Source organism: Lontra canadensis, unplaced genomic scaffold (genome assembly GCF_010015895.1).
Source record: "Lontra canadensis isolate GAN:19392208 unplaced genomic scaffold, GSC_riverotter_1.0 scaffold48, whole genome shotgun sequence".
NCBI lineage: Eukaryota > Metazoa > Chordata > Mammalia > Carnivora > Mustelidae > Lontra > Lontra canadensis.
In genome coordinates, this window is record NW_022631042.1 from 13,197,143 (window position 1) to 13,218,659 (window position 21,517).

General features: G+C 42.6%; 1 protein-coding gene across 3 annotated transcripts in view; it reads left to right on the top strand.

Moving 5' to 3' along the window:
• Window positions 1–2,342: 2,342 nt before the first annotated feature.
• Window positions 2,343–21,517, top strand: part of SLC26A4 (solute carrier family 26 member 4) — a 47,841-nt gene continuing 28,666 nt past the window's right edge. Inside the window, exons 1-7 of one of the 3 annotated variants that reach the window (XM_032873386.1) lie at window positions 2,343–2,440; window positions 3,208–3,374; window positions 4,852–4,991; window positions 11,550–11,660; window positions 13,268–13,452; window positions 13,997–14,161; window positions 21,183–21,335. In XM_032873386.1, the coding sequence (XP_032729277.1) occupies window positions 3,211–3,374; window positions 4,852–4,991; window positions 11,550–11,660; window positions 13,268–13,452; window positions 13,997–14,161; window positions 21,183–21,335 (918 nt within the window). In that variant the 5' untranslated portion in view covers window positions 2,343–2,440; window positions 3,208–3,210. Of the gene's footprint in view, window positions 2,441–2,991; window positions 3,111–3,207; window positions 3,375–4,851; window positions 4,992–11,549; window positions 11,661–13,267; window positions 13,453–13,996; window positions 14,162–21,182; window positions 21,336–21,517 lie in introns of those variants that run through there. The other 2 variants (XM_032873384.1, XM_032873385.1) reach the window with 2 other exon arrangements.

Below are 21,517 nucleotides of genomic sequence, written 5' to 3' on the forward strand. Positions count from 1 at the left end.
TTAAAATTTAAAGATAAAAGTAGACCAATATGTAATTTAAGTTTTAGTTTTTTAAAGAAATATGTTTGGGTTATAAGTATATCTGTCTAGAAGACATTACAGAATATGGTAATGATGGTTGAGGGAGGCATAGTACTTGCCTTCAAAAACTTTTGGTCTCCAAAAAAAAGTTTTGGTCTGGTAAGGGAGATAAGACTTGTATGAAAACAGAATTAGGATATTAAAATAGATAACAAAGGGCATCTTGAGAGAATCAGTTAAGGGGCCAAAAGAATTCAGAAAAAAAACTGGATTAATTCTGATTGAGAACATCAAGGAATGTTCATGGAGAAGAAAGTGTTTTAACTGGAGCTTGAAGCTGTGTGTGAGAGTGTAGAGAATGGAAACATTCACAGTCTACTTTAAGACAAATATTTACCTCTATTTCAGAGTAGTTGAGTTACACATCCAACAATGTGTTGCTTATAGAAAAAGTCTGCATGTATATGTATACATATAAATATGGAGAGAGATGCACATGTGTAGTACATATAGCAATTTAGTAATAGATGTACATTTTAAGTCACATACAGAATCTTAGAGGAACTTTGACCCCATCGTAGGGTGTTTAATAGCATCCCTGGCCTCCATCCATTAGATCTCATTAACATACCCTCAGGCATGACAACAAAAATGACTCTAGACATTGCCAAATGCCCCCCAGAGGGGCAAAATAGCCCTCAGTTAAGAACCACTGGTTCTTAGGAAAGAACCACAGCTGACCTTTGAACAACATGAGTGCTAGGGGTTCCAAACCCTGTGGAGTTGAAAATCCCCCGATAACTTTTGACTTCCCTCAAACTTAACTACTAATAGCCTACTCTTGAGTGGAAACCTTACCCGTAACAGTCAATTGACTCATATTTTATATGGCTTATATATTATACACTGTATTCTTATAATAAATTAAGGTAGAGAAAAAATGTTAAGAAAATCATAAGGAAGAGAAAACACATTTATAGTACTGTAGTGTACTTATGAGAAAAATTACACTTATAGGAGGTCCTGTGAGGTTCAAAGCTGTGTTGTTCAAGAGTCAACTGTACGAGCGAAAGTTCCCCTGTGAGTGGATAAGAATTCTCAAGTTCATGACCTGGATTTTTATTTTTGGGTCCCTTCTTCAATGGTTCTTTATTTTATTTTATTTATTTTTATTTTATTTATTTATTTTATTTATTTTAAATTATCTCTATACCCAACACGGGGCTTGAACTCAGGACCCCAAGATTAAGTAAGAGTCACATGCTCTTTCAACTGAGTCAGCCAGGCACTCCTTAACCTTATTTAAGAATCAAGTAAGTTTTTGAACGTCTGTTGAAAGCTGCTAACTCATTCATTTGTCAGGAAAATGCACACGCTCACACCATGTGGAATACAATTACAGGGAATTTGCACTAGGGTTCTCCCCAGAGGAGTACTGTTTCCTGGAGCTTAAAGAATTGTCATGGTCTGTATTTTCCAGCTAAGCAACTGCAGGCTGGTTTCCAGAAGGTCCACAGTCTTTTTGCGAGTCGCTTCTGTATTTACTTCAGAACACTGACAATCAGGCAAGAATCTTTCTGTCTACCAAACTCTCCCATCCTTCATTTTCACCTGCATTATTAGTCAGTGACATTCATCCCAGCAGAAGACAGAACCCTGCTGAGCTAGGACACATCTGACTCCCTGTCACTTCTTTCTAGTCTCCCTTCCTGTGCAGTCCCGCTGATTCCTTCCTTAATTGCCTGGATGTCTGAGAAGATAGATAGAAAGAACCAAAGAAGCAGAAGGGTAAGAAAGCCAGTCCCCTGGACACTTGGTTTTGATTGTGAAATACAACACATACAGGGACACGCACAGAGAAAAGTGCATAACAATGTATCTAAAATGTATGAATAAATTATGAATTCTCTATAACCACCACCCACTGAGTACTTGTGAAGAAACCGTCTCTAGAAATACAGAGACTGGCCACTGCTCCTTTCCTCCCCCTCTCCCGGCCCCCTCTCCTGGGCCCCACCCCCACCCCAGCCGGAGCAGTATGAGAGCCTGACCTGAGCTTCTCGACTCACACAACCTAGGAGCCAAGGTCAGCGCTCCCTGCTGTCGTGTTTTCCACACAGGGCGGGGCTCTGCTCTCCTGTAACAAGTTTCCCTCTCCCACCCCCGACTTCGCAGCCAGCGTTAGCAATCGGGACGTGAGTGAGGATCCCGTGGGCCCTCCCGTGACAACCAGTGAGATTCTCGGCCTTCCCGGTTCGGCAAAGGGAAAGAATAGGTGGGGAACGACGGCTGCCTCTGCGTCCCTCTCTTTGTCTCTGTTGTTCCATAAATAAAACGTCTCACTGCCTTCCGCGAGCGCTATAAAGGCAGCGGAACGGCGGTCCCCGGGGCATTCCGGGCGGGCCACCTTCCGACACAGGTGAGCTGGCCGCTGAGGATGCCGCTTACCCCACCAGCTCTGGCTTAACTCTCAGGAGGCATCGCTAGCAGCGGATGGGACTAGTGCGGGGACACGGAGCGGGCGGGCAGGGGGCAGCACAGCCTGCTTTCTGAGCAGCTGAGAGCGAGAAGGAGGCTCGCAAAACAGGCCCGGGCGAGAGGTCTGCTCCACCTGCCCAAAGTTCTGCCCTCGGGAGAACTGCGACCCGCTGCTGGAATCCGCCTGCAGCACGTAGCCTCGGGACCCGGGGAACGTGGCTGAGTTTCCACGCCCCGCCCGGGGGCCGGTGCTTCTCTCCTGGTGCGCGCCTGGGGCTGTGCCCTGGTCGGGTGCGACGCGAGAGGAGCGCTCACAGTGTCCCTGTCCGTCCCCGCACGCGCTCGGGCTCCAGCCGGGATTTGGGGAGATTTCAGGACGCGGACAGCGCCCTGGCCGCCCACGGGTGGGGATTGGGTCGAGCTCCGGAAGACCCCAAGGCGGGCCTCACCCTCTTCAGCGTCCGGGAGCCCCGGGCAGCAGGTGCAAGCTACGGGACCCGAAGGTCCTCACGTGCCCCGGCGCAACCTGGTGGTGCGCGCCCGGGGGCCGCGGCCTGGAGCGGCCAGGACGGCGGCGCGCAGACCAGGCGCTCCGGGAGCGGCTGCAACAGGTGGGGCCAAGCGACCGCCGCCGCTTACGGCGGTCGCCTCTTCCGCCCCTTGCTCTCCCTCCTTCCCCGCTCCATCTCCTCCTTCTCCTCCCCGCAGGTCATGGAGGCTCCCGGCAGCAGGTTGGAGCCGCCACCGCTCCCGGAGTACAGCTGCAGCTACGTGGTGTCGCGGCCGGTCTACAGCGAGCTCGCCTTCCAGCAGCAGTACGAGCGGCGCCTGCAGGAGCGAAACACGCTGCGGGAGAGCCTGGCCAAGGGCTGCAGGTAGCGGCCGCGGCGGGCTGGGCGCGGGCAGCAGTAGTGGGGCCCCGCGTGTGGGCGCGCGGACCCGGCGTGGGATGGCGCGCCACCCTGCCGGGTCGCCCGGGTTTCAACCATCCGCACTGCTGTCCTTCCTGGTCGCAGGGTGGCTCCATCATTCTCGGCCAGAATGGAGTCCAGTTCCGGAAACTCATCTTTGGGGACAGTGTGTTCCGGGTGCCCCCATCTCTCTTTCTTTCCTCTCTTCGGGACATCTGGAGTGCGCGTTGGGGTACAGGAGATCCCTGGGGCCTTCTCGTGAAGGTCTGGCTGAGGAGAGTGGAGGAAAAGGGGCCCGATTAAAAAGAAATGATGGGTAAACCCATCACCTGACCAGGAGTCCTTGAAAGCCCCAAGTTCATCTAGGCAGGACGCCATTCGGAGATCCGGAATGAAGGCTGGAACCCAGGAGAGTGTACTCCAAAGTTCTCCCCTGTCAGACAGTGGGACCCCAGGGAGACCTGCCATCACTCCCTAAACCCAAACGTCCCGCTGTAATTAGGTACCACAAAAAGAACTAGAGAATTGTCAACTGCCGCAAGATTTTCTTTCTTTTTAAGAATCTTTTATTACAGAACATAAGTATATACAAAAGCCCACATAGTAGACTAATGAAGCCCCCTCCATGTTTTTACCCACCATCCAGCTTCAACAGACAAGATCTATCTCCACCCACTTGCCTCCATTCCACTATTTTTTTTTGAAGAAAATCCTATATAGTGTATATTTTTGTCTGTGTGTATTTCAGTATATATTTCTAAGGACTCTTTAAAAAATAACCACGATCCCCTTATCACACCTAAAAAAATAATCCTTAATGTGAAAAACGTCAAAATTTCCAGTTGTCTCATAAATATAATTTAAAAAGTTCAGTTAGCTGGGAAGTCAGATAATGTCCACCCACTCTTAACATATTTTTTTCTTTTAACTATAGGGTGCTGAATTTAAAAAATACTAAGCAGGAAGGTACAACAAAGTGTACATTTATCTTGTTAAGATTTTTGCATAAACTGGCTCCAAGCTTGTACTGCCAAAATAAAGAGACCATGTTTATTTTTTCTTTAAAGAGAAAGAAGTAGTAGAAGAAGGCGCCTGGGCTAGTAGTCTGAAAATTAATCTCCGGTTGGAGACTCCACATTGATCGTTCTGTGGCTGGTCTAGAAAATGGGTCCTTGTGTAGGGATATTTTCTCAGAGGATTACAAAGGTGGGAGAGGGGAGGGAACACTTAATCCTGTGTTTTCTAGTACAGCTCATTTAAAAGCGTAGATAGAGTTCTTGGCAAAAGCATGGTCAGCACTGGAGCGTTAGGATTTGACACGCGCTTCTCATTCTTTTTCTAAGTGGTTATAAAGAGCAGCAGAGTCCTGCTCAAACCTTTGTGCTTTGCAATTGGTCATGACCGAGATGGTATTGAAAAAAATCTTCTTGCCTTTTGACAGTTGTTCAAGAAAGAGAGGCCTTGGTGTGCTGAAGACGCTTCTGCCTGTCTTGGACTGGCTCCCCAAATACCGAATCAAGGAATGGCTGCTTAGTGACATCATTTCGGGAGTTAGTACGGGGCTAGTGGGCACGCTGCAAGGTAAGGTGGTTGGTGTACTTGGCTTCCAAGTGACTGAGAGTCACAACCTCCAGCAGCAGTTCGAAACTTCCTTCTGAGTCCCAGGAGTCTGTACCAAGTGTTTGCTTACCCTCTGAGATCTTCACCTTTCCTCTAGAGCCCCTTAGTGGACAGATTTGCCTCTTTTTCCCTCTTCCTTAGAGTTCTCCGGCCGGGAAACCCTGCTGCTGCTCAAGCTGCAGGGCTTCAGCTAAAGCCCTAGCATCTGAGCAGTGGGTCCCCAACTTCTGTGAACCACAACTCACAGGAAGAAATATCACATCATGACCTGCACATGCATATCTCAAGTTTCTTGAAATAATATTACCCCTCACTACAAATGATATGTTTCTATCTATATGTTTCTACTCTGTTTCTATTCTGTCCTCTTCTATTCTGCTTATATTTTACAAGTGCTCATTGCAGTCCATTACATTATTTTGCATCCCAAACATGGGTCTTGACCTGCAATTTGAAGGTGGTTTAAGGGAAAGTGAAGGTAGTGTTTTAGTCTGGAGTATTGTCCATAAGCATTTTTTTTCTGTCCTCCTTCCTTTTTTTAATCTATCCCTTTTTTTAAAATCTTTGGCAAAATGTCTTAACAGAGGTGTTTTGTTTTGCTTTGTTTTGCTTTAAATAGGCTTTATATTTTATTTTCATGAGCATCTTAGAAATCTGTTGCATAGTTGGTGAATTGCAAGTATGGGCATTCTCCTCTGTCCCCCACCCCCATTGTCTTGCTTCTCCTACCCCTCCCCCAGCCCCTACAACTCTACAAAGCCCCTGGACCATGAAAACAGAAGTATCATTTTTTTATGATAATTTGATGGGGCATCTAGTATGCTCCAGGCACTAGGTGTGCTGATGTGAATGAGCTGGACCATCTGCTCTAAAGGAGCTCATGGTCCATGGGAAAGTGGATAATAACAATTGCACAAGGGCTGTGACAGGGGTAACAAGGCTTGGGAGGGGAGCGTGCCTCCAGGCTTACAACCTTGCCTTAGGGGACTGGGAATGGCTTCTTGGAGACTGAGTTGTCAGATGGAGTTTTTGTGAAGGTTAAGTCTGAGACGGCCCCTTGATGGGAAGTAGATCCAGGTGGGGATGTGGGTGGAAGGATGGCTTGAAAATGGACTATTTCAGAAGTTAGTTAACAGTCATTGAGCAATGTCAACTTTTTCCCATTGAGCTCTTAAGATTACTCAGAGCAAGCCTGGGAGATTTCCACAAAGGAGGGTAATTCTGTTGCCCCCATGTAGAGCCCCAGGCTGACCCACCATGGTTTCAGTCACAAAGGTGGGTGGGAGAGGAGGTAGGCCTGGGCAGTACATTAGTTCGATGATGCCACGTGCCCACAGAGGACTCTAAAAGCTATGACGTAGCAACACTGTGTGACTCCTAGGGGACAGGAACCATCGAATTAATGTTTGTTTAGCTGGTACCTGGCATGGAGACCGGTACAAAGTAGTAAGTAGATGGCCTCATAAACACTTAGTGAAGAGGACTGAGTTGCTCTTCTGATGATGAATCATCTTTATATGTAAAAAAAATGATGTTCCAAGCTCTAGCTCCCAACTTTTCATAAAGTATCTTATAAGAATTAATCCTATTTTTAATTTTGTTTATTAAGTACCAGACACTATGCTAAGGGCTTTGGCCGATTATGTCATTTAATCCTCAAAAATAATTGTTAACTCCTTTTCGATAGATGAGAAGTCCATTAAGCCTTTTTCTAGCTCTATAAAGTTATCTTTGTAATGTAAATTTCTGGGAGGCTGACCTGGTTCATTCAGGCATTCATTCATCTTTCACTCATTTAATAGTGTTTATAAACCAGTCCTGTATGCCGGGTGTTCAGCCCTGAAAATTCAGTGATTTATTGACAAGCACAGGTACTGACCTCAAGGAGTTCCTTTCAAATGGTGGGCATTAATTATTAATTACATAAAGAGATAAAATGGACAAGTAATTATAGATTGTAATAGATTTAGTCCATTGCGTTGGATTAAATGCTCTGTTTTAGGGATGACTTGGAGGAGGGAGTATGTATTTGAGATCGAATGGTCAAGGAAGGCCTTACTCAGGGGAAGAAATTTCGTCGGAGATCCAGAGGATGAGGAGGCCACAGAAGGAGCAGAAGGGAGAGTGTTACCAGGCAAAGGCCCAAGGCGAAAAGGAATTCAGTGTTTTCCAGGGAGCTGCAGGAAGAATTCTCCTGTGGGCGGGGGCAGTGTGTGTGGGGAGAGGGAACAGAGCTAGATAAGGTTGGGTGGGGCTGGGTTAGGAGGAGGCAGGGAGGCACTTGCTCTCCCGAGGCTTCCTTGAATATTGTGCCTCCGGGACCTGCCTTGCCTCACCCCACTCCCAGCCCCAGAGGACAGATGTGTCAGCGTAAACCAGCTCGGGCAGGAGATGGAGAGATCTGCAGAGATCTCAAACATGCTTTGGAGCAATCACTAGTGTCTACTGATGGATTTAGCATGTAGATGAAAAGTCCCAGATGGCTCCAAAGTTGTTGGTTTGAACAACCGCGTACATGGTTACGTCACTTATGAAAATGGCTGAAGATCAGGTTTGGGATGGAAAGTGAAGAGTTTCCTTTTGGACATGCTAAGTCTGAGATGTACGGGAGACTCCAAGCGGAAATGCCCAATGTAGACTTGGAGCTATTACAAGTGTGAAGAGCAGAGGAGAGGTCTGGGCTAGGCAGAAAAATCAGGAACGCATCTGTGTCGAACTGGTCTTTAAGAGAGTGGGAATGCCTGAGACTACCCAGGGAGGTAGGGCAGATGGAAGAGATGGCAGGACCATTCCGAGGTCTGGAAGATAAGAGGAGGGCCACGAGACCTGTGAGAAGGCTCAGGGGGCTGGAGAGAAGGAGCAGGTGGAGGCATGAAGGGTCAGAAGCCAAGAGAGGAGGCTGTTTTTAAAAGGATTGAGGGGCGTGTCATATTCTTCAGGGGAGAGTTTGAAGATGGAACATCGACAATGCCTTTAAGAAGGTTTGCTGTGTGAGGCACCTGGTTAAGTGTCCAACTCTTGGTTTAGGCTCAGGTCGTGATCTCAGGATGGTGAAATTGAGCCCCACATCAGGCTCCACGCTCAGTGCAGGAGTCAGCTTGAGATTCTCTCTCCCACGGCCCCTCCCCCTGCTCCCATCCACACACGCTCTCTTTCTCTCTCTCTCTCTCTCTCAAATAAATAAATAAATCTTAAAAAAAAAAAAAAAGAAGAAGGAAAAGGTTTGCTATGAAGCAGAATAGAAAAATGGCTGTAACCAGAGAGAGGTAAGGGATCGAGGGTAGTATGAGGGCGGATTTAGGTTTCTTTTAATAGAAGAGATACTAGAATATATCTGGCGACTGGTGGGAATGTCCTTGTAGAGAGAAAAACATCTATGAACCCCTAGGATGGAGGAGAAACTGAAAGTGGTGAGAAGGGGAGACTGCAGCTGGGGTTCAAGGACAGAAGTAGGCGGGTTGCTTCTTAAAGACAGGAGGGACATCTCCTCCATTTTTAAAGAAAGAACAAATGGTGCAAATATAGAAGGGTTTGAAATTATGGTGAAAAGCAAATTAGGAACATCTTTTATGGATTCTTTGTCTTAGGTAGAGTCCAAGATTCATCTCTGAACCGTGTCTATGTGCAAAAGCAGGGGGCGGTTTGAGGAAAATACGGGAGATCTGAGTCTTTTTCAGAACAAGGACATGGAGTTGGACCACCAGGCAGTCCTGGGGATGTGAAGGATAGGGACAAAGTGAATCAGTGAATCCTTTAGAAGCCCCACAAGAAAAAAAGAAATGTTGCAACAAGGAGTCTGGAGTAGGTAAGCTGAAAGGCTAGGAGGCTATGGTTTGAGAGAGGGAGCTCCAAATTGAGATTTCAGGGGTGATGCCATTGTCTCTAGTGGTGGCAAGATCCATGACCCCCTCTGGATGGCTGGGCTGCTGAGGAACAACTCGTCAGAGAGGGCAGGCTCAAGTTACCAAGAAGCCATTGTTGCTAAGGATAATGGGATCTTTCAGACTTTGGCTATGTAAAAAGAAGTTACTACCAGGCAGCAAAAGATCATGCAGGCTTTCTAGAGCTATCTTCATTCCCAACTGTGGGGAGACAGCTCTCCAGTGTCTCATTCCGCCTTCTAGATGCTTGCAAATGGTTGTTAGCCCCGCCTTTGTCAGTATATGCCACCATCCTACATGGGAAGGGTATCAGCACAGAGGTTCTGTGGCTTAAATCAATGGCTTAGATTTCCTTACAAACTGTGTAATTTCAAAATCATTGCACCAAAGTCCTTTATAAATAGAGATGATTACAGTCTATTTGAGTAGCAGTTGTCCCTAAGTAGGACACTGTATGGAAACAGACATTTTCTCAGGACGGTAAAAACTGCAGGGCCCAGTTCAGGGAAGTGAAGTTTGAGAAGGACTTGGGAAAAGTACGTAGAAAATAGGTTGTTTTTATTTCCCACTCCTCCTTTTCGTCTTCCCTTTCGGGAGTCACCTTTCCACTCCATGTTCTTGGGACAAGTGATTGCTATTTCTTGTTGTAAGTTATGTCTTAAAACGATTGCATCAGTAATACAGATTATTCTAGAATGCAGATTTTGTAAGGGCAGACACTTTCTTTTGTCCACTCCCATAGCCTCTCAAACCTAGAACAGTTTGGGCACATGGTAGGTACATAATCAATAAATTATCAAATGAATAGCCCAAATGCTTATTGTGGGAAACCAGAGAATACACATAAGGAATGTGAAAGATACCTCCTCCACAAACTAGAAGTCTCCCTTGATCCCACCGCGTAGACAACCCATCAATATTTTAGTAAATATCCTACTAGACACATAAATCACATAAATGCATATCCTTTTTTTTTAAAGATTTTACTTTCTTATTTGTTAGAGAGAGAGAGCACACAAGCAGGGGGAGGAGACACCCCGCTAAGTGGGAAGCCAGACACGGGGCTCGATCACAGAACTACAGGATCATGACCTGAGCCAAAGGCAGACGCTTAACCCACTGAGCCACCCAGGCATATCTATAAAAAGTAAGGAAAAGCAGCCGTATCTATGTAAAAGAATAAACTGTCAGAATGATAAGCATTGAATTCAGGATAATGGTTGTCTTCTGGGGGTGGAGGGAGGAAGAACGATGTGATTGAGGAAAAGTACTCAGAGTTGCAACTTCACTGGCAATTTATTTCTTAAGCTGGACAGTGAATACATGGGTGTTTATTAATTACATAGTCTTTTTGTATATGGAAATGACTTAGCATAATATTGACAATCTTTCGAGATTTTTTTGTGCATGCAACATCCATGTTTACTTTTATAAAAGTGAGAGCATGCATACTTACCACAAATTTTTTTTTTTTAATTTATTTATTTGAAAGAGAGAAAGGAAAGCACAAGTGGAGGTAGGGAGGGGCAGAGGGAGAGGGAGAAGCAGACACCCCGTTGAGCAGGGAGCCCCACATGGGGCTTGATCCCAGCACCCTGTAACCCTGACCTGAGCCAAAGGCAGATGCTTAACAACTGAGCCACCCAGGGGCCCACTTACCATGATTTTGAATCCTGCTTTTCTTTACTTTTTCCTTTGTTCTTTACCTATCTCCATGTTAGCAGATGTATTCTTATACATCACATCAGTTTCATTTTATAGAATCATAGTATGTAAAGTATAATTCAGTTAACCACTTTTCTGTTCTGAGACATTCATTCAACAAATAATGCAGAGCGCTTGTGAGCCAGCATATTTTGGTTGATTTCTGTCCTTTTTTAAACTGCTATCAATGTAATCCTTTGTTGAGAAACCAGTGGTCAAAGGGCGTGATTTTGCTCTCACTGTGAGTGAAATGTGAGGAAGCCATAGGGAGTGAGATGTGCTGACTCCCTAAGAAGTATTTCACCAAGGAAAAGAAGGCATCATTGCGGTCTTCCAACTCCCACGTATGTGGAAAAGTTGAGATTTCTGCACACTGTGCGGTGCGGCCCCAGAGGCTGTCGGGGACAGAGCCCCAGCGGAGGAGCTGAGCTCCTGGAGGAAAGCCTAGTAGAGTTGTCTTACCTGCTGCTGTGTACAGTTGTCATAGCTTCCTTTGTTTGGATCTAGCTTCTGTTCCCCGACAAGGAAGCGGGTATTACAGCGCGACGACTGTGTCCCTCCAGACACACCGAATCACGGCATTCACACGAAATGTCTGTGCGCAGAGCTGCTCTGAGCCTTTGGGCTGAGTTGATGGAGTTTTTAACCAACTGACTTGACTCCCTTTTTCCACTCGTCTAATCGGTGGATGATTGGATTACTGATCAAGTCTATCAATTCATTTCAGCAGGTGGTGCATGAGGATGAATCATTTTCTCCGCTGATCCAGATCACGTTCTGCATTCTAGCGTAGCCCCAGGCTGTGCGCAAAATAAGAAAGACCACGCAGGGCAAGATGCCAACGGGGGTGTCTAGGAAAAGGCCTTTCTTTGCATAGTGGAAAGAACACCCTAACTTTTGTTTGTGAATGTAATCATTTTGGATGTACTTGCAGGCATGGCGTACGCTCTGCTAGCAGCAGTCCCTGTCGGATATGGTCTCTACTCTGCTTTTTTCCCTATCCTGACCTATTTTATCTTTGGAACGTCAAGGCACATCTCAGTTGGTAATTATAAGCATATATTGCAATTGTATTTATTCACGTTTAACGTGTTTTGGCTATAGTTTGTGTATTATGCTTCCGTATCTTTGTTAATGTTTTCCAGGAAAATAGGCCTCCAGTGTTTTGCGGGCTTATCCAATTCAGTGATGCAGTGGTTCTTCTTAGCTTTCAAAATACCATCTCTTTAGTATTAGGTTTATACTTAACTCTTTTTTTTTTTTTATAAAAGAGGAGAAAATTGAAAGATTGTCAAAAGTACAGCCTACCTTCAAATTCTAGTATATTTTCCTTTTAAGAAATGTAATAATTTTGACTCCATATTTAGAAAGTGTTCTCTTCCAAAATACAAAATGACAAGGGAAAAATATCTTCAAGAGGTCTTCAAACCTACTGTTTTACGAGACTAACTTATCATTTACTAAATTATATTCATCAAATACATATTCATCATTTCATTAAAAACTGTACTCATTTTTAAGTCACTAATATTGGAACACTGGCAAAATTGTGCCAAAACTATTTAGAAACTAAGCTTGGCTTTCCTTCTTGGTATGGCTCAAAATAGGCTTATTTTCTGCTGTTCCTAAAATCTGAATTCTCTTGTGCTGGAATGTTCTAGTAAATGAATGTTTTAATGCTATTTTGTGACTTTGACATTTATACTTGAGATAATTTTGCGCCTACATCCATCTGCTGGCTAGACATGTCTACCTGGACAATCCTCTTGAGACAAATACAATAATCTCCAGCCCATATCCTCATCCTTAGCCGTATTATCCCCAGTATCTAGCATATTGCCTTGCCTATGGAAGGAGATCAGGAAGAGGCTGTTGATTGAAATTGTTTCCTCACCTGGGAGAGACAATCAGTGTCAAAATCCTTGACAACGTGTGCAATGCAGGAGCTGATTTTTTTCTCTTTGGTATTCTATACATTTAAATACTCCAGGTTACTGGATGTCAGTACTGAGCCCTCCCAACTGTTAACACCTTCCATGACCGAAGGACAGGATCACCATCATGGATAAAAATATCAGGAGTGACTGGGAGAATAGGAATACTTTTAAAACCACAGAATCTTGTAGACTGCCATATGACATGAAAAAATAATTTGTCTTGAAAAGAGAAAAAGAAAAACTATATACTCTTTTTGTTTTTTCTTTATCCCAATCTGGACCTTGTGATATTGATCAAGGTCCTCAGCACCAGAGAGACCAAGGCATTGGATGCTATAGGAAATGAGCTTTTTGGAATAAATAAGATAGAACAAATAAGGATTCAGCTCGTTGGCCACCTCTGTCAGGAAACCTTTCCTGCGAACTCCCCCCACTGTTGCCCCAATATGCATGAAGAACACGCAAAGACAGGCTAGACAACCTTCCTGTGGATTCACAAAGCATCCTGAGTGCTGTATTATAATTGCCTACCTACATGTCCCTCTGGGTCATGAATGCCTTGAGACATCTGCTTTGCAGCTTCCTTTGTGAACAAATGATATTCTCCCAATCACACCTAATAATTCCACACATCTTTCTAATCCTATGTAGACATATTGGACCTAAACATTTGTGATGAATCATTATTAATTGATAGAGGCTTTGCTCCCCCCAGGGCCGTTCCCAGTGGTCAGTTTAATGGTGGGATCTGTTGTGCTGAGCATGGCCCCCGATGAGCACTTCCGTGTATCCAGCAGTAATGGCACCGCATTCAATACCACCGTGATAGACTATGTGGCCAGAGATACAGCAAGAGTACTGATTGCGAGCACCCTTACTCTTTTGGTTGGAATCATACAGGTAATACAAGTACAGTGTGGACTGACATGATTTTTATTTGAAATAACTGAGTGTAAAACACATGGAATTAAACATGAAACCAAGCAATTTATTGGACCCCCAAAGTTATTTTCTAAATTATATTGTTTTAGGTCAGATGCTGAAATAGCAAGACCCTACTTATGAAGGCTTGAGTATCATCAAAGTCAGAGACAGAAAAAAAAATCAGAGTAACATGTGTGATTTAAATGAGGACGAGGGAAGGGGAGTGTGCAGAGCCAACAAAGGAGAAAAAAATGTCCTGATGAGCAGAGCCATGGTATCTGAAAGGCACAGAAATAAGCCACATGATTCTGCCTTTTCTTCTTACATATCTAGAAGTACTTCAAGGTTCATATTACGAGTTTTTAAATTTTAGAGGGGTGGAGGAGCATTCCTACAAGTATTTTTTTGTTATTAGCAGGCTACCAGTTTGAACTGGTGTTAAGTTTGACTCGTTAATAGTTCAAGAGAGTTGGTCCTTCTCTCAGGCAAACATTAACTTTTTCTTTCCTTCTTATCCTAGTTGATATTTGGAGGTTTACAGATTGGATTCATAGTGAGGTACTTGGCAGATCCTTTGGTTGGCGGATTCACAACAGCTGCTGCCTTCCAAGTGCTGGTCTCACAGCTGAAGATCGTTCTCAACGTTTCCACCAAAAACTATAATGGAGTTCTCTCCATTATCTATGTAAGCGTGGCTTCTTACTCCGGGGATGGCTCACTGAGAAAACTCTCCTGTTTTCCTCTTTAACCTGCATCTAGAGAGCAGAAGTTCCTCCATGCCATGCTTTGGGTGCCATGGAAAATATTTTTCTCTGAAAGCAAGCAACAGAATCAGGAGTAAACACTGAATAGGGCACATTTTACAAATCATCGTTTTCAACTGGTCAAAATGGTTTCAGAAGAGTCAGTGCACTTAAAAATATTAATGGAAACAAAGGGTTAGGGTAAAGGGTGAAGTGAAGTCTGGTCTGGGAGGCCATGGACTTGAGTTCCAGCTTCAAGTTGGCCTCTGAGAAGTTGAGTGACCGTAGACACGCCATGGGGGATAGTGGCTGAGAGCTCAGGTTTGGAGCTGAATGGCCTGGAGTCATGTCCTCACTCTACTGCCTACTAGTTATACGAGCAAATCACCATGCCTCAGTTTCCTTTTCTGCCAAATAGAGTTGGTGATAATATCTATATTCATAGTTAAGTTAAATAAGGGTATAAGAGAAGCACTTGGCTCAGAGGCTGGCACATAATAAGTACTTAAAAAAAGTAGTTAGGTTGGAATTATTATTTCATATCTCAAGTCTTCTTTCTTTTTTTATTTGTAATATGAAATGACTGGAGATGTAGCTCTAAAGCCCTTTCTAACTGCTCGAGTCCATGAAATGCATAATGTAAATGTCTCAGCAATTATAGATGAAAAGGAACATTAGATTCGGAGATGATTCAACATGCAAAAGAGATGCAAAAGAAGGATGTAGATCACACTAATTAGATTTGAAAAAGTTCCTGGGTCTAAATATACGTTCTATATAAAGCATGCTATTGATGCTTGAAAATGGTAATGATAGTAACATGATGTCATCCTAGCTTGGGGAGAATGATACTATGCAAAAATAATGTGCTGGCCTTAAGAACGGAGCTTAAGTCCTTTAGTGACCCATGGATTAGCTTCCAAAACAACGTAAGGCCATGCATCCATATGTAAAAATTAGAGAGGTGGTCAGGAATTTGCTCGGTTTCACGACAGTGCTGTAATCCCACGTTGCCCTTTCCATTACAAATACTGCCTAGCGCCTGTGGCCATGTACTGTGCAGTGGGAATAGGTAGAGGAGGCGGTCTCACATAGTGATTAACCAGAGGCTTTGAATTTCAGTAGAGCTGAGTTGGAATCTTGATTCCACTGCCTACTACCCACGTGATTTGGGGCATGTTATATTTAACATCTCTACACCTCACTGTCCATAACTGTAAAATGGAAGTAATAACAGTAGCTGCCTCTTAGAATTGTGAGGATTAAAAAGGAAAACCTGTATAAAGCACTTAGTACACTATCTGGCTCATAGTAAGAGCTTAGTGAATTCATTATTATTATTGCTATTGTTATTATTTTCATTACTAAGGTGAACAGACCTCATGAAGCTCACTATTCCCAAGGAGCCAGCCTACTAATGCGGGCTGGTTTTTTTTTTTTTTTTTTAAGAACAAAAAATTTTTTATTATGAAGATTTTTTATCATAGCATGTAGCAAGTTTTGTGGTCTTTCTTCAGTCATCTTTAAGCAGCCTGGAGAGTTTACTCATATCTGGAAAAGTTGAGGTGAAGCTTGATTTAAAGGATTCAAATCTCCACATCTTACAAGGCCTGTAGATCTGTTACTCACACAGTAACGCAGTGACATGGGATTCCATCGTGTCATACCCATTTCTCAAAAGAATGCAGGCTGTTTTTTGATTTAGAATTATTTTTGTCATTGTTGCTTTTTTTTCTACCGAGTGCTTGATTCATTTTGGAACCTTCTGACTGCCTTTCTCAGACAGGCCCTCTCATCTTTGCAGTCCTTGGCACGTCTTGCTTTTTCTTGCATTCATACTCTTCTTGTCAACCATTCATTCATTTATTCCTTCATTGTCACTCATACAGTTCATCTGTTCAGTAGGTATTTACTGACTACCTCCAATGTGCTGGGAACTATTTACTCCCCAGACAAATCCACTATGCCCTGAATCCAGCAAGAAACCCCTTACTGAGTGTACTTACTTCTTCATGAACATCGCTTGGCTTGCATCCACACAGACCCCAGGAGCCTGAGGCCAGTGGTTAACCTGGTTCCCTGGCCATTGGGGGAAACTCTGCAGATACTAATAGTCCTTCTGGTCTCCTAGGACTATGGTTTTTTTTTCCAAGCTTTTATTTTAATTCCAGTATACTTAACATACAGTGCTATATTAGTTTCAGTATCATGATTCATTACTTCCGTTTATCACCTGGGGCTCATCAAAAGTGAGTCCTTAGTGTCTTCACCTAGTTCCCCCATCCTCTCCACTCCCCTCCTCTCCGGTTAACCATCAGTTTGTTCTCTATAGTTAAGAATCTCTTCTTGGTTTGCCTCTCTCTTTTTCCTTTTGCTCTTTTGATTTGTTTCTTCAATTCCACATATGAGTGATGTCGTATGGTTTTTGTCTTTTTTTGACTGACTTGTTTCACTTGGCATAATACCCTGTAGCTCCATCTACGTTGTTGCCCATGGCAAGATTTCATTCTTTTTGACGGCTGTGTAATATTCGTGTGTGTGTGTGTGTGTGTGTGTGTGTGTGTGTGTGTGTACACACCACATCTTCTTTATCTTCTCATCTGTCAGTAGACATTTGAGCTCTTTCCATATTTTGGCTATTGTAGACATTTGCTGTAATGAACATTGGGGTGTAGGTGCCCCTTTGAATCACTATGCTTATATCCTTTGGATAAATACCTAGTATTTACAACCATGCAATTGCTGAGTTGTAGGGTGGCTCTATTTTTCACTTTTTGAGGAAACTCCACACTGTTTTCTAGAGTGGCTGCACAAGTTGAAATCTGGAATGTGGTACCTCCACTTTTGTTTTCCTTTTTCATGATTGCTTTGGCTATTCAGGGTCTTTTGTGGTACCATACAAATTTCAGGACTGTTTGTCCCAGTTCTGTTCTGTGAAAAATACTATTGATATTTTGATAGGGATTGCATTAAATGTGTGGATTGCTTTGGGTAGCACAGACGTTTTAACAATATTTGTTCTTCTAATCCATGAGCATGGAATGTCTTTCCATTTCTTTGTGTCTTTTTTAGGACTATGTTTAAGACAAAGCTTGCTGCAAATGATCCCACTTTCAAACAGGGACAAAAGGAACCAAGAAACACTAGACCAAGGTCAAAAATAGTTTGAAACCAAACACAATTGTTATGTGACTGTTGAACATTACTCTTGAAATATTAGGTTAGAATGTGTCATAGAATTTTGTGAGAAATTCCTCCAGAGCAGTCAGGTTGGATGAAGATATTTCAATCTTCCCCGTGTCATCATGACTCTAAGTTTGCTCTTCAGAAAAGGAAGGATCAGCAGGTTTGGAAAGGATTGCATAAGGTTGAATGAACCACTCAGTACTTGAACAGAGAATTTTGCTTGTGACATAACCAGATACAATCATTCATGAAAGAATCCTTCAACAAATGCAGAGTAGTCGGGATTCCTCCAGGAAAAATTGGAAGATTGTTGTAAGATACTTTCTCTGGCATGTAGCAACTTAACATCTCTCTCTCTCTCTCTTTTTTAAGATTTTATTTATTTATTTGTCAGAGAGAGCGTGCAAGCAGACAGAGTGGCAGGCAGAGGCAGAGAGAGAAGCAGGCTCCCCGCTGAGCAGGGAGCCCAATATGGGACTCAATCCCAGGACCCTGGGATCATGACCTGAGCCAAAGGCAGCCACTTAACTGACTGAGCCACCCAGGCATCCCTTTAACATCTCTTTTGTTATAAGGCTATACTTTGGATTGTTTCCCTCCCCCAACTCCTCCCCAAAAGGAAAACAATACAAAGAATTGGAGGAGGAAATACCCGGACAGTAAGAAAAACTAAAACTTGAACTCACAGATGCCAGAGCCACTGAGAATAGAGGTCGCAGAAGGGGGAATGACAGGGTATTGGCAGAATTCACAGTTAGTAATACTCCCCCCCCACCCCACCCCATGCCACCAAGTAGCTTCTCAATTATGTAAGTAAATCACAGAGCACATTTAAGGGTGATTGTTTTCCTATCATTCACTTTAAGTGGCTTGTCTCAATAGACAAAGCGAGACTTTCTGCTTGTTTACCGAAGTGAAGGCCACCTCCTCATTTCTTCCTCTAACGAGGTGGAAGACCACACTGAAAAGTTCTGCCTGGATGACGGGAGTTTTGAAAGCCACCAATAAGCTCGATGAGACACTCTTTTGAATCTGTTTCAGTGTGTACAAATTAAACCATTCCAATAAGGAAAGTAATGCTTTAAAGGGGTGATCTACATATGGGCAAAAATTGTTTCTGGTAGGAGGAAATCCCGACTGCAAGGGGTGATTATAAAGAGTTTGCTCTATTTATAGAGATGAATTAAAATAAATTTGGCACTAGAAGTTTACTGATAAATTTCCTCATATGTAACAGCAGGTATATATCTGTTTCTTATGGCTCTGTACCCCCAGGCAATGCTAGGCAAAAAAGGAAGAAATGATCTGAATGAAATGGTCCTAAAATTCTCCAAGCATGGTAGGAAATAGAGTAAAATATTTCCCATCACTGAAATGGTCATTATTATGATTTGACCTGTTCAGAATACTAGGTTGAAATACAGATTCATACGTGTATCCATATTTTAAACTTATTTTAGGAAATATTTTAATAGTAAACGAAATTGGAATTAGTTTTCATTGCTTCCTTAGAGTCTCATTTCTGTTATCTTTGAGTACAATCTGACTACTTCAGTTTTATTTCTACACAGACTAAACTTTTTATTGTGGAAATTTTCATAGGAGATATCTCAGTATATAAACAACTAGTATATGCTTGCTTAATGCAATTGTGTAATATAAACTGATTTTGTTTTTTGCAACCCATATTACATTTTTAATAAACCAGAGGTGCTTTTTATTCAAAGATCTCAGTGACTCTCATAGATTAAATGGGAATCCTGGAGTGATCATTTTTGTAAGGTGAAATGTTTTTGTGATTGGGATCGTTATCTGATTGTTTGTTTTCAAGTTTGGATTTTTCCCTTTTGAATTGAAAGTAAACCTTTACTAAATAACAGTTAAGTGAAATATTATATCCACCTTATGAATTAATGAGGCTCGTCATCAGAAAACCAATGATGGGAAGGGCCAGACAGCAATGCCATAAGACTGAGACATGTGGGCCTGTTGGCTCCTAAGGCAGATGCCCTAAATTCTTGTTACTGTGCCCACTTGTGGTACTCCTCCATTTTCTCTCTCTCTCTTTTTAAAAAAGATTTATTTTAGAGAGAGAGAGAAAGGAAGAGAGTGTGAGTGTGTGTGCATGAGCAGGGGTGGGGCAGAGGCAGAGTGAGAATCCTAAGCAGATTCCCCACTGAACAGAGAGCCCCATGCAGGGCTCCATCCCATGACTCTGAGATCATGACCTGAGCTGAAATCGAGAGTCAGATGCATAACCAACTGAACCACCCAGGGGCCGCCATTTTTTCCTTTTCACCCTGCTATCGTTGGCTTCCTCTCTTGCTGTCCATGTAACTGCCTCTCTCAATTTTGACTGCCTCAGGAAGGCAAAGTAAATTTGTTGGTATTGGGTTTCAAGCAAGAGCAAAAATACTCTCTGAGTGAAAGTCCAAGAGGCTTTCTGTAAGTCAAATGCTTGAACTCTAGTTCAGGCACTCGGTGGACGTCTTTTGCTAGCATAACAACTTCTCCCGTCATTCCCTTACTCTTGGAGCTGCTGGCCAAACGGCTGCTGGATCACTTAAGGCTCTTTATACATAACTGTTATTGACTGCCATTGTGATTATTTAAAATATAGCTTGTCTATAAAATTAAGTAAGATACATGTTATAAATGATTAGGTACTACATTCCTTTGTTTTCATATAAAAATATATCTATAAAAGGACTCATTCAAAAAAAAAGTAACCTTCACTGAGAGATTGTTTCAAAGAATGAAAGAATACCTCTGAAATCATGCCTTCTACAGGACCCAAGCTGCGGGAACAAAGGTATTAGTGTTCTTCCCTGGGAGTCTCCCTTGCTAATCTCCCTTGATTCCCAGAAACCTCCTATTTACAAAACAAGACGAGTTTATACTTGAGTTGGCTTGTCTTCCCACTTGGAAAGAGTTGTTTTTATTTAAGTCATCTCAGTTCAAGTTTGAACTAAGTACCAAATTAATTTCTAAAAAAAAAATATATATATATATATATATATATATATATTTTAAAGACTTTATTTATTTATTTGACAGAGATCACAATTAGGCAGAGAGGCAGGCAGAGAGAGAGAAAGGGAAGCAGGCTCCCTGCTGAGCAGAGAGCCCGATGCAATGCGGGGCTACATCCCAGGACCCTGAGATCATGACCTGAGCCAAACCTGAGGCTTTAACCCACTGAGCCACCCAGGTGCCCCTAAAAATTTATATTTGAACTATGTATCAATTTAGTAGTTTTTCTTCAGCATGAAGAGTGGATCAGACCCTATGTAGCTACATATGAAGTATTTAGGTATTTTTATTTCCAGCTGTCTCATTCAGGTTGGGAAAGAGTTTTACCTAAAATACTGGCTAATTGGGACTTTTTGGTTTGTCAGTTTTTAGTCTCAATAATAGCACATGAACATTGTGAAATTAGGTCACTTAATAGTCCCTGTAAAACCACTTTAAGATATAAATTTTTAAAGCTTTTCTGCAAGTAAAATTCAGTATGTAATGAATTTTTTCTTTTAAAACATCTCATTTTTATTGTAAAAAAGTGCAGATAAACAAACAAAGTAGAAATCACTCATGGTTTTACCACTCCAATTAAGCATCATTAACTTGGTATATGTATTGCTAAGATTGGATGTTTTTAATGGTCTCTGTATTAGCCAACACATTTTTATGATTTTACATGAAATTTTTAAGTGCTGTTTGATGATGTTATCATGATTTTGCATGTGGGAAGAATATACAATTGTTTTCTTTATACAGACTCTGATTGAGATTTTTCAAAATGTTGGCAACACCAATCTTGCTGATTTCATTGCTGGATTACTCACCATTATCATCTGTATGGCGGTTAAGGAAGTGAATGACCGATTTAAGCACAAAATTCCAGTCCCTATTCCTATAGAAGTAATTGTGGTAAGTAAAACATGTAATCAGAAAGTTCAGCATTAATGAGTTTAACAAGAAAGAAGTTGTAATATATATGGAATATTACTCAGCCATAAAAAAAAGAATGAAATCTTGCCATTTACAACAACATAGCTGGAGCTAGAGAGTATCATGCTTGGTGAAATAAGTCAGAGAAAGAGAGATACTAA